Genomic DNA, 12,989 nt, shown 5'->3' on the forward strand with positions numbered 1-12,989 from the left:
TGAGAGCCAGATTGCTCAGAGAGGGTATCTCACTTTAGATAAGGCACTTGACGTGTGCCGTGCCAGTGAAATAACGTTCATGCAGATGAAAGCTATGCATGAAGAAGTGGAAGTGCCAGATAAGTACAGCGAGAGCTAACAAAAAAGAGCCCAATGATCAGTGACAAGAAAGTTTACTGTGATCGATGTGGCTACAAGCATGAGCAAAGGAAGTGCCCGGCCTTTGGACAAACATGCAGGAGATGTGATAAGAAAAATCACTTTGCAAAAATGTGTCGTGCAAACAGTAAACCCAAGAACAAGAAAATGCATGCTGTGGAAAAGACACAGGACAGCGAAAACAGTGATGCAGAGGATATGTGCATTGGAACAATAGAGATGAGAAGCATCAAAGCAGTGGAAAATGCAAAAAGTGACCAAGACAGATGGTCTGAAGAGCTGTTAATAAACAAGAAAAAGGTCACATTTCGTATTGACACTGGAACAGACTATAACGTTATGTCAGCCAAAACGTTTCACATGTTAAATGTCGGTGGCAAGCTCCATGCATCCAGTTGCAACTTAGTGGCATACTCTGGCCACAAGATAGAGCCCTTGGGCAAAACGTCAGTCATGCGTGTACAAAGGTAGAAAACACAACATTGACTTTGAGATCATAGAGAGATGCTCCCGCGATACTAGGAAGAGAAACAAGCACCAAACTGAAAATGGTGAAAAGGCTGTACAGCATGGGAAAAGAAATCAAAATGCTGAATGAATATGAGCATCTATTCTCTGGACTGGGTTGCTTACCAGGTGAGCACAACATCAAGATTGACCCTGATATAAAGCCAGTGATACATGCACCGAGGAGAATCCCAGTTGCTCTGAGGTACAGAGTGATTAAACAGCTTCACAAAATGGAGCAGGCAGATGTAATCACAAGGCAACATGAACCAACACAGTGGGTGAACAGCATGGTGACAGTAGTCACACCTAACAAGATAAGGATTTGTATGGATCCCAAAGATCTGAACACAGCAATAAGAAGAGAGCACTATCCACTCCTCACAGTGGAGGAAGTGGTGGCACACATTTTGAATGCAAAATATTTCTCTGTGTTGGATGCTAACCAGAGGCTGCACGGTGGTGCAGTGGTTAGCACTGTGGCCTCATAGCAAGAAGGTTCCGGGTTTGAGTCCCGGCTCGGGCACGGGATCTTTCTGTGTGGAGTTTGCATGTTATCCCCGTGTCTGCGTGGGTTCTCTCCGGGTACTCCGGCTTCTTCCCACCATCCAAAAACATGCAATTGGGGACTAGGCTGATTGAATACTCTAAATTGAGTGTGAGTGTGAATGGTTGTTCGTCTCTCTATGTTGGCCCTGTGATGGACTGGCGACCTGTCCAGGGTGTACCCCGCCTCTCGCCCGTTGACGCTGGGATAAGCTCCAGCCCCCCCGCGACCCTTAATGTGTAGGAATAAGCGGAAGATGACGATGGATGGATGCTAACCAGGGATTTTATCAAATAAATTTGGATGAGGAGAGCTCCAAGCTGTGCACCTTCAACACACCCATCGGACGATACTGTTTCAAGAGGCTTCCTTTTGGCATCTCATCAGCGAGTGAGGTTTTTCAGTGAGCTGTGGCCCAGATGATTGAGGGGTTAGATGGTGTGGTGAACATCATTGATGATCTGCTGGTGTGGGGGGACACATTGGAGCAACATGATGAGAGACTGATAAAGCTGCTGCAGAAAGCAGATGAGAATGGATTGAGATTCAACCAAAGCAAGTGCAAATTCAGAATGACAGAGGTCAAGTACTTTGGCCATACACTCAGTGAAGAGGGACTGAAGCCTGATGACGAAAAGATAAGAGCCATTGTTCAAATACCCCCACCAGCTGACAAGCCTGCATTATTGAGGTTCATGGGAATGATTCAATATCTAGCAAAATTCATTCCTAATCTGTCTGAAATATCTGCCCCTCTAAGGACACTGTTGCAAGGAGAGACTGAATGGCATTGGGACGAGCCTTAACGAGTAAGCTTTGAAACTCTGAAGCAGCTGATCACAGGAGCTCCTACTCTAAAATACTATGATGTCAACAAGGCTGTGACGCTGTCTGTGGATGCCAGCTTGGAGGGCATTGGGCTGTCATCCTGCAGGATGAACGACCTGTGGCATATGGCTCAAGGGCACTCACAGATTGTCAATGAAGGTACGCTCAGATTGAATAAGAGCTCCTAGCCATAGTATAGGGATGCGAGAAATTTCATGAGTACCTACATGACAGAGAGATCCGGGTCGAAAGCGATCACAAGCCATTAATAAGCATCTTCAAGAAGCCACTGCATCAGGCCCCGTTGAGACTGCAAGGAATGCTGCTGCGGCTTCAAAAGTACAACATTGCAGTGTCATACAAGCCAGGAAAAGAGCTTCACATTGCAAATGCCTTGAGCCGTGCTTATCCGCGTGTGCAGAAATAGGATCCCCTGGATGAGGAGCTGCAGGTGAACTGGATCACGCCACAGTTGCCTATATCAGAGGAAAAGCAGGAGATGTTCAGAAACGCCACTGCACAGGACCCAGTACTGCAGGAATTAAAGAACATGACAATGCGTGGGTGGCCGAAGGACAGGTCTGCTGTGCCAGACAGTGTGCAGTCATTCTGGACATTCAGAGAGGAGATCAGTTTTGCCTCAGGTCTGTTATTCAAATCAGATAAGCTTATTGTGCCACTGCAGCTGAGACCGGAGATGCTTGAGAAGATACATGAGTCACATTTGGGAGTGGTCAAATGTAAAGAAAGGGCTAGAGATGTGCTTTATTGGCCAGGCATGTCTGCCCAAATTGAGCAAGTTGTTGCAGTGTGCTGTCTGCAATGAGCACAGGAGGAGCAATAAAAAAGAGCCACTTACCTCCCATCCATTGCCAGATAGACCATGGGAGACGATTGGCACCGACATGTTTCACTGCAATGGCTCTGAGTATCTGCTATGTGTTGATTACTTCTCAAAATACCCTGAGATAATGACGCTGAGCGACACCACCAGTAAGGGTGTTATAACTGCCACGAAGTCCATATTTGCCAGGCACGGAATTGCTAATATTTTGTTCAGTGATAATGCTCCTCAGTATGCCAGTGCAGAATTCAAAAGTTTTGCTAAGAGCTGAGAATTCAGTCATGTCACCTCAAGTCCACATTATGCACACAAATGGACTGGCAGAAAAAGCTGTGCAGACTGTTGCTCAAAAAGTCTGGTGACCCTTACATGCGCTCCGAGAATACAGAAATACACCACTGGAGGGTGTGGGCCTGTCACCCGCCCAGATGCTGATGGGGCAGTGGTTAAGGACAAAACTGCCAGCATCCACCTCACTCCTCACCCCTGAAGGTGCACTCAGGGTTCACAACAAGCTGAAAGACAAGCAAGCTAAACAGAATAGCTACTATGATCGTCATGCCAAAAACCTGCCGGAGCTGCATGCTGGTGAAAATGTGAGGATGCAGTCGGGAAACAGTTGGAAGCCAGCTGTAGTTCTGAAGGAGCACGAACAGCCACGGTCCTATGTGGTTCGAACGCCTGAGGGCAAAATGTTCAGAAGGAACAGGAGATATCTCAGGGAGACCGCTGAGAGAGAGTTTCCATCTTCAGCAGATGAGCAAGACACAAATATGGATATGGACTGTGAAAACCCAAGCCTCACTACTCAGAAAAATGCACACGCACAGACCTCTACACACACACTCCACAAGGACGGAGTGGCACCACTGACTCTTTCTCACAGCCTTTCCACACTAGATCAGGGAGACTGGTCAAAACCCCTTTCGAGATTTAGAGAGTAGGGACGCTATGTGGACTCTGCTGAGTTATGTTGCACTGTAACTGATTTAATGTTTTATGTTTGAAGTTGATTACCGGGATTGTATTCTTTTGTGTATTTTGCTTTTGTTATTTAAAGTCTTGTTACCTCGCTGTCTGTTTTTCTTCGATGGTGAAAAAAAAAAAGCTTAAGAGGGAGGATGTAACGTATTGAGCGAGTGGGTACCCAAAGTGAGCGGGACCAGGAAGTGGTTATGTCAGGTGATCTAACGGTGTCGGGGGGGGGGGGTATGTTATGTTATGCTAAGGAGTGAACACAGTAAATGATTGACTCGTTGATATTCTCAATCTGGTCCTCCTGTCAAGTTATTTTACAACCATAGACATACACTACAGTCACACTTCTAAGGATTATTATCACCATACCCATGTCCACTGCAGAGCCTGAGAGGTGTTTTTCAATGTTGAGGAGGGTCAAAACCTCAAATGAATGATTTTTTTTTGTCTTTGTTTAGGTGGAATCTCACAGGCATTAAACACCATGAAGGCTGCAGCAAGGGCTGTGGCTAAGGCTGTGGTCAAAGGGCAGGGGCGAACACATGGGAACAAAACACACTGGCACAAGACAAAGGGAGACGCAGACAAAATATACACAGAGTAATGGGGAAAAGGTGAAAACACTTAACAATCAGACCAAGACACATGAGGAAGGGCAAGTGAAATGAGAGGAGAGTTGAAAAAAAACAAAAAAACAGGAAATGACTGGACAAAACATGGGCAGGAAAAAAACCCAACTAGAGTTCACTGTGTTGTGACTATATATATATATGTGTGTGTGTGTGTGTGTATATATATTTGTATGTATATATATATATATATTGTTGTTGTTTTTGTTTGTCATATTTGTTTGACACTAAAATAGAAAGCGTGCTCATACCCAAACAGCCATATTTTTTATTGAATCATTATTATTATTATTATTGAGGCAGCACAGCGGTGCAGTGGTTAGCACTGTTGCCTAAAAGCAAGAAGGTTCCAGTCCATGGGATCTTTCTGTGTGCAGTTTGCACGTTCTCCCTGTGCCTGCATGGGTTCTCTTTCCTCCCACAGTCCGAAGACATGCAAATGGAAAGTAGGCTAATTGAATACTCTAAATTGACCGTAGGTGTGACTGTGAGAGTGAATAGTTGTCTGTCTGTATGTGTTGGCCTTGTGATGGACTGGCGACATGTCCAGGGTGAATCCCGCCTCTCGCACCGCCCCATAGCCATACCCATAACAGGATAAGTGGAAGGAAATGGATGGATGGATAATTGTTTTGGGTGTTTCATTTTTCCTAACAGTTACTGATGGTACTTCTTCATCAGGATGGTGATGGTGATGAAGACATGGTGTCTGCTGCCACAGAGAGGGATTCAGAGAAGCCTGCAGAGGTAGACATCCTAATATCATATATGGTAGCCAATGAGAGTTCTCTACGTATTCACATCTTTTTACATTCTTGTGTGGAAGTTGCAGTATGACATGGACACTGAAGTAATGTGAATACATAATGACAGAACGGATAACCTGCACATTCTTAGCCTTTTTAACAAAGTGCATCTGGCCATTATTAGGAGGAGGGGCCATCAACCGCCGCAGCACAGACTGACACAGTGAGATGTTCAGTAAATATACCAGGTTTATGCTGCATGTAGAATTGTAGAATTCAGTGTCATCCATATGTTTCCAGTTAAGGACTTATATAGAATGCATCTAATAAAAAAGATGAAAAAAACAGATCAGGAAATTGTTTACTTGGAGTGACACGAGGGCGGATCTGGAAATAGAAATATTGAAACATAAATTACAAGTGGGTGCAAGGTCACTGGTGAAATATGTTGATTAATGGAACAATATGAGCCTAGGAATACTGACTGTTGCATTTGTAGGAAATAAAGAACAAGTGAAATATGAATGATTTGTCTTTAATTGAGAGAGGGCAGTGGGTTAAAAGAGGGTGTTGCACAGTCTCTCCCAGACAGTTCTTCCATCTGGAACATCCGTATCGTTGATTGGACGGTCTTCCTCAGGGTCATTCATTTATATGGCAGGGTGTTGCTCTCTTCTAATTGTGGCAATAGTATGGAGAACAACACGTGCCACTATGATGTCACAAGACCTCTCTAGGGTTACCCTGAGTTTATGCAACTACCGGAGCTGGGATTTTCGCTTGCCTACTGTCATTTCAACCCGTGTTCTCGTCCTGCAGTGGGCTGCATAGAACAGTTGTTGGGGGCCCGGCTCCAGGTCAGGGTAAGGGGGTCACCAGCGAGGGAAGGCATGGGTACCTGCTGTCACCCAGCAGTTAGCCATCAAAGTCTCCTGTAATTACATAGTGGATACATTTTGAGTGTGTTAAAATGCAGAGACAAGGTATATTTGATCAAAGCTATACCTAACGAGCAAATCTGTTGCTCAGGTACACTCAGGATAGATCCGTGAGTCATGCACAGAGCCGGGCCTCAACATCTGGGATGAGGGACACTGCATCACATGATCTTGACAGTGCAGATAATGAGATGTGTAAGTTGCAGTATATTGTGATGTGTAGTGTCTGTTATTGTTAGACAGTAGACAGTGTACCGGCACATTAATTCTGGGGAAAGAATTTCTATTTACAGTCTCGCTCATGTGGAGGAGCAGTGATGGGAATATGTGTGCCATTGATGCACCCAAGCTCTACAAAATAAAACCGAGTTACTGATCCAAGTCAGAGGTTACAACAGAATGTCATTCACAGAATAGCATTTAAAATATAGTCGTTCACTTCAACAGAATGATTGCTACATCAGTCACCTGCAATCCTGTGGAATTCCTCGTTAATTGTCCTTATGGGTTTGTGCCCAGGGAACACTGCAAACACATGGAGCAAGCATTTGAGTGAGAGCTATAATAAAAATAAAAATAATCAATTTTCTTCTGCTTATTCCCGTTAAGGGTCGTAGGTGAGCTGGAGCCTATTCCAGCGGCAACAGGCGAGAGGCGGGGTACACCCTGGACAAGTCGCCAGTCTATTACAGAGCCAACATGTATAGATAGACAACCATTCACACTCACAGTCATACCTACAGTCAATTCAGAGTGTCCAATCAGCCTAGTCCCCAGGACAGTGGGAAGAAGCCAGCGTACCCGGAGAACCCACACAGGCACAGGGAGAACATGCAAACTCTACACAGAAAGATCCCATGCCTGAGCCGGCACTGGAACCTGGAACCTTCTTGCTGTGAGGCCACACTGCACCACCGTGCTGTCTCAATAATAATAACAATAATAAAAACATAATAGGGTCTTCGCCTGAAGTAACTTCAGGCTCAGGCCCTAATAATATAGTGGCCCTTTGTCACTATTGGCGCATGCTGGTGGTTTAAAGGGCTTTACCCGTGCCAGTGTACGGTAGGTAGGTATAGGTGCATGCAGGTGTTAAGTGCATAACACAGCAACTGTCCAGACATTACTCTTTGCAGATTTATTTAGGATACACAGAAAACTCAAAAATACTGATTAAAACAACACACACATGCTCTGACCTGCAGCATGGCACGATCAGAGACCGTATGAGTTCCCCAGCGTGAGCGCCTGCGCTGATGAACCTGCTTACATTTATAGAATTCTATCAACACCTTTAACAGACCGCCACCTAATGACACAAATGGGTATAACACTCCAGAACAAAGAACATGACCAATCTAGCTCCTACAAATAATAATAATAATAATAATAATAATAATAATAATAATAATAATAATAATAATAATAATAATAATAATAATAATAAAGCAATACAAATATGGCCGTTTGATTATAATGAGCACGTATTCTCTTTCAGTGTCAATCATTTTTTTTGCTTTAATTCTGAAAGTCTCACAGCGGAAGTCTCGTTGTCGTTCGTTCTTGCAGATCACTGCTGTCCAGAAAGTTTTTCCGCATTGGTCTTATGGCACTGTATCTCTCGGGCTGGACCTAGCATGGCGGTGTGGGGAGTACTGTTCCTTTTTGGGCTAGTGGTATGGTGTCGAGCGGACGTCAATCCTCCCTCACTCCATATCAATCTCGACGAAGATCCGGAGTTGCGATGGGCGTCTCTTGTCAAAGTATTTGACAAAGAATACCTCAAGAAAGCTGCCGCAGAGATTATTGAGTAAGTTGCAAAGAAACTAAACAAACGGATCACATGTCATAATTTTATAAAGATGAAAATTCGAATGAGGTTTACCACAGAGTATATACTTTACTTTCTTGGTATTATCAGCACTTGTGAACAAAAGAGCATTTTACCTTTAACTTTGCAGCCCAAAGAGTGAAATGAACATATGTTTTCAAAACATCTCATTATGTGCATACATAATATATTAGATATTAAACTTTTGATGACTGGTTTGCTGTCCCGCTCAGCCGAATTGATTGTGTTTTTGCTGTTGTTTTTTATTTTTTCAGCTCAACAGTTCCAAAATGGGTGCATTGTGCTGTTAAACCTATTGTAAATGCCTTGGAAAAGTATATTCCTCAGCCCTACGCAGGAGAGATTCGTGGCCTGGCCTCACACTTAGACGGAAGCCTTTCAGATGTCATCATTCTCAATTTTGCTTACGAAATATCTGCGTGTGTATGCTTCTAAATTCACTTTGGTAATGGAATTGATTGCAGTATGGCATAAATCTAAACAAATTTCATGCGTTTTTAGATTTTGTACAAGCATTGTAGCTCAGGATAACAATGGGCACATGTACCACGGCAGGAATCTTGATTATCCACACCCTATTTTGAGGAATCTTACTCTCAACGTGTATTTCCTCAAGAATGGAGAGGTATAGTAATTGTTCATAACTTTTGCACTTCTTAATATGCAGAAAACTGCTGTGTTTTTACTTAGTTTTTATTGGCATTATTTTGGGGATAATGAGCTTCTTCCAAGCCATTTACTTTCAATACTGGATTAATGTATGTTATCATGCAAAAATAGCTTTTGTTTTCTCAAGATAATAGATTACAGAACTTGAAGATAATGACTTATGATGATGATGACTTACCATGACTTAATTAACTGGAAATAACCGTGTGCAATCTGTACAGAATTGCTGGCAAGTCACATGTACCTTCAAAATGAGAAAAATGTTTTTTTTTTCTTTTTTTTCTAGCTATGTTTTTTTCTTTTCCAGGTGGTGTACCATGGAACTTCTTTTGCTGGCTATGTTGGACTCTGGACAGGACAGAGTCCGTACAAGTTTACCATCTCTGGTGACCAGCGAGGTAAGATCCCCACATATGTTGCAGCAGTCTTTTGTCCAGACAGGCTAAAAGATTTGGGGTGTGTGTCCACTGGCTCACTTCAGCTGGGGTCGGATTGTTTCAGGTCGTTTTGGCCCTGTTTCCATTGGCCCTAACACTGTACTAACCGTTACCATTTTAGTCCCTGCTCCGCTGGGGTTCCAAGCAAGCCGAGTGTAGGGGCACATAGTGGGGCGCTGATTGGGTAATTAACCCGCTTACATTGTCTACTTTGTACCATCTTAGCCTTGGCATAATACTTTTATACTTTTCTCGGGTGTTCTGTTTTGCCGCTTGAAGCCTTGCCTGTCTGTCATCCCTTACTTTCAGTTTCAGCCAAAACCACAGACCGAACAACAGGCATAACGCTGTCTCTATGTCATCCATTGTTGTTGTTGTGCTGTACACAAATTACACAAGAGAACTCAGCCGGTGAGTCCACCCACGCTGTGGTACCTGGTGCTTATGGAAACACATCCACCCTGAGCCGTACCAACTCGACCCCACCCGACCCGAGCCGAAGTGAGCCAGTGGAAACATGCAATTAGTCTTTGTTTGTGTGATGACCAGGTGCTGACCACTGGTGGAACTGGTGGAAGAATATGGTCTCTGCTCTCCTGTTGAGGAGATCTCCGGTCAGCTGGCTTGTGAGGGAGGTGAGTGCAACAAGCACGACTATATAGGCAAGTCAAATTGCTGCAATAATCTGTTTACCAATTTTTGTTTAATTTGAATTATGCAGACTCTAGAAAATGCAGAAAACTTCCAAGATGCAGTGATCCGGCTTTCCAAAATCCCCATCATCACAGGTGTATATTATATTGTGGGGGGAGTCCGAGCAGGGGAGGGGGCCGTCATCACCAGAGACCGAATGGGCCCCACAGACATCTGGCCATTGGATCCAGTGAACGGAGGGTAGGAAAAATACAGGGTCACCCTTGAATTGATCCCCCTTGTTTGAAGTGAATCCAGATGTGTTTGATTTAGATGGTTCAGAGTAGAGACAAACTTTGACCACTGGCTACCTCCCCCAGCCAGGGATCATCGTAGGTGAGCCCTTTCACATGATCTATAATATTGTTGACGTATACAAAACACACACACTTACTATTGTCACTTATTCCTTTCTTAGAGATGCAGCCAACAAAGCTTTGAATGCGACTGGTCAAGATCATATAAACATGGACACATTTTATCAGGCAAGAATGTACTTGGGGATCAAAGTACTTGTGATCCCAAGGCAAATGGCATGCAATGAGATGAAATATTGTGTAACAGACTCTCCCTCTCCAGGTTTTGTCTCTGTATCCAGTGTGTAATGGGTAAGGAGCACTTTTTATGTGTTTCCCATGACTGGTCATGTCACTGAGATGGTGCATGTCAGTTTCCCCTACCTTTGCTCCTCCTTTGCAACAATGTCAGTAGGTCTTTGTTGACCAGATACTTCAGTACATAGTAAGAAGCAAATAGAACAGAAATAGCTGAGCCTATGTCATATAGTTAGACAGATTTGATATATATTTTTTAAGATATCTGTACACACTGTATGAAAGTGAGGAAGTAATTGCTGTTCATTGTCCTCTGAGCCAGAAAAAAGGAAAATTCCCTTCTCTCCTTGAGTGTGTATGAAGAAACTGGAGTCCACAGAAATCAGCTGATTGCTATTGCTAAGCACAATAATGGTATTGGGTAGAAGAGTCAAAAGTCATTTTATACATTTAATTCCAAAATTGGCTTTGTCTGCATGAATATAATAAGGACGATAGATATTATTCATTACACACTTACAATTTGAAATTAGAAGACACTTCTATTTTAACATCAGACATATATTGTGCACTCTTCTGACTGGGTGGACCTAAAAACTAGCTAAAAACTATCAACAATGAAAATAAAGTGCTTGTTAATGACTATGTAAGAGCAAAAATATATTCATTTAGATCTTGTTATTTCTCATAAATGTGCCACTTCTGAGAATTGACACATGGGTGTAGTTCCATGGTGTTTGATTTTTTTTTTTTTAAACACGGGTCTAGACGGACACAACAGGGTTTTTAGTGAGCTCTGATAATTTTCTGTTGATCGTTTCATGCATCTCTACCATCATTTCATCATGTCACCTTTCATTTGTATGCAATTGTTTGGACCTGGATAAGTACAATGGCCTTTAAGTTTTCTTCTTTTTTTGTGAATAATAAATTATTTCTAAACACTCAAATGGACTGAATGATCTGATCTACTGTTCATTGTGCTAAGCTAATTGGCTGTCAACGGGAATCTTGATCCCTACTGTCCATACAGAGGAGAGAAAGGTATCTATCTTCGTGTCTGGCTCTTGGATGATGATATATTAGAATATTTCCCAAAAGGTGTATTTTTTTCGTTAAAGTTGATGTATTCATTTGCATTAGATGACTTACTACTGCCTATTAATTTCCCAGAATTACAATTTACACAACAACGATGACTGCAGCACACCCTGAGAAGTATCACACACTTATAAGACTGCAGGTTTGTTTTTTTTTTATTATTTCAGTTTCTCTTTCATTTATTTTGTCCCAGAATAATAACCCCTCTAACACAGTTCTTCTTCTCTTTCAGGGCTGCCCAAACACTGAACTGAAAGCCATCAGTAGCAAACCAGTTTTGTCTGCAGCTGACATGTTTGTCTAAACTTCAGAAATAGAGTAATATAGAAATTGTAAACAATCAATGATATTGGAAGGGAAGAAACATTTTAGGGACACTGCTTTACCTCCTTGAATAAAACAATATTTGTGTTGATTTTGTTTTGGTCATAGTATTTGTTTCAGAAAATATGTGGGACTCTGTTGATGTAGAGAAAATAGACTAGATACTAGGTCACAAATGTGTCTTACACGATCCACAAGTTGTACACATTCCATGAGTTACAATGTGTATGATTTATTTGTTCTAAACCACACACATATCCCAAGCTATTTGAAATCACCTACAAATTAACAAAAGCAAAAATCACAACCTAAATTCATATTAATTGTGTGGTTATTTTTTTAAACTTCAACTTTACAGATGGCAAGGCAAGGCAAGGCAAGGCAATTTTATTTGTATAGCCCGTTTTCACAGTTTGTCTCAAAGGGCTTCACATGGCATCATAACAACATCCTCTGCCCTGAGACCCTCACATCGACTGAGGAAAAACTCCATAGAAAACCCTTTTAACAGGGAAAAATCTGAGAAACCTCAGGGTGAGCAACAGAGGAGGGATCCCTCACCCAGGACGGACAGACGTGCAGTAGATGTTACAGACAAGAAAACAGTTTACAATGCAGAATGTGAGAAACATGGAAATGTTAATTACAGCTGAAGAAGGAAGCATCTGGAAGGGGAGGCAGGGAGAGCAAGCCAGCTTGATGGGGGACTGGATGGCAGACTGGTTCATGGAAGGGGAGCACAGGCTGGTGTAACAGTAGGGAATAAGGGGGGGGGGGGGCCATGCAGGCGGCGGTTGGGGCTCTGGTGGATCTGTGGAAACACAGAGAGACTGCGAGACACCAAGGCCAAACTACAAAGTGCAACAAGTAGTGGTAATGACAGTTCCAAAAATGTGCAGGGAGGAGAGAGGGGGAGAGGAGAGGAGAGGAGAGGAGAGGAGAGGTGAGGAGAGGAGGGAAGGGCTCCATGTAACCTGATGTGTCCCCCAGCAGTCTAAGCCTGTAGCAGCATAGCTATCAATGGTTCAGAGCTACCTGAACCAGTCCTAACTGAAGGCTCTGTCATAGAGAAAGGTCTTAAGCCTGGACTTAAACGTAGTTAAAGTGTCTGCCTCTCTGACCCATGGAGAGAGCTGGTTCCACAGTCGAGGAGCCCGGTAACTAAAGGCTCTACCTCCCAGTC

General features: G+C 43.1%; 1 protein-coding gene across 3 annotated transcripts; it reads left to right on the top strand.

The window, feature by feature from the left end:
- Positions 1 to 7,750: 7,750 nt before the first annotated feature.
- Positions 7,751 to 12,044, top strand: LOC147267563 (N-acylethanolamine-hydrolyzing acid amidase-like). Of its 3 annotated transcripts, none has more exons than XM_086200604.1 (11): positions 7,751 to 7,986; positions 8,283 to 8,447; positions 8,530 to 8,653; positions 8,984 to 9,095; positions 9,684 to 9,769; positions 9,856 to 10,028; positions 10,101 to 10,163; positions 10,246 to 10,312; positions 10,407 to 10,435; positions 11,555 to 11,624; positions 11,715 to 12,035. In XM_086200604.1, exons 1-11 carry the CDS (start codon positions 7,814 to 7,816, stop codon positions 11,784 to 11,786), a joined length of 1,134 nt encoding a protein of 377 aa, XP_086056730.1. In that variant the 5' UTR covers positions 7,751 to 7,813; the 3' UTR covers positions 11,787 to 12,035. The 3 variants fall into 3 exon arrangements, with proteins under 3 accessions (XP_086056730.1, XP_086056731.1, XP_086056732.1); XM_086200605.1 differs by having other exon boundaries at positions 9,005 to 9,095; positions 11,715 to 11,912; XM_086200606.1 differs by lacking the exons at positions 10,101 to 10,163; positions 10,246 to 10,312; positions 10,407 to 10,435 and having other exon boundaries at positions 11,715 to 12,044.
- Positions 12,045 to 12,989: the final 945 nt, after the last annotated feature.

The sequence above is a fragment of the Aulostomus chinensis genome, chromosome 3 (assembly GCF_037954235.1).
Source record: "Aulostomus chinensis isolate RoL2024-O1b breed Wild chromosome 3, RoL_Achi_v1.0, whole genome shotgun sequence".
Taxonomy (NCBI): Eukaryota; Metazoa; Chordata; class Actinopteri; order Syngnathiformes; family Aulostomidae; genus Aulostomus; species Aulostomus chinensis.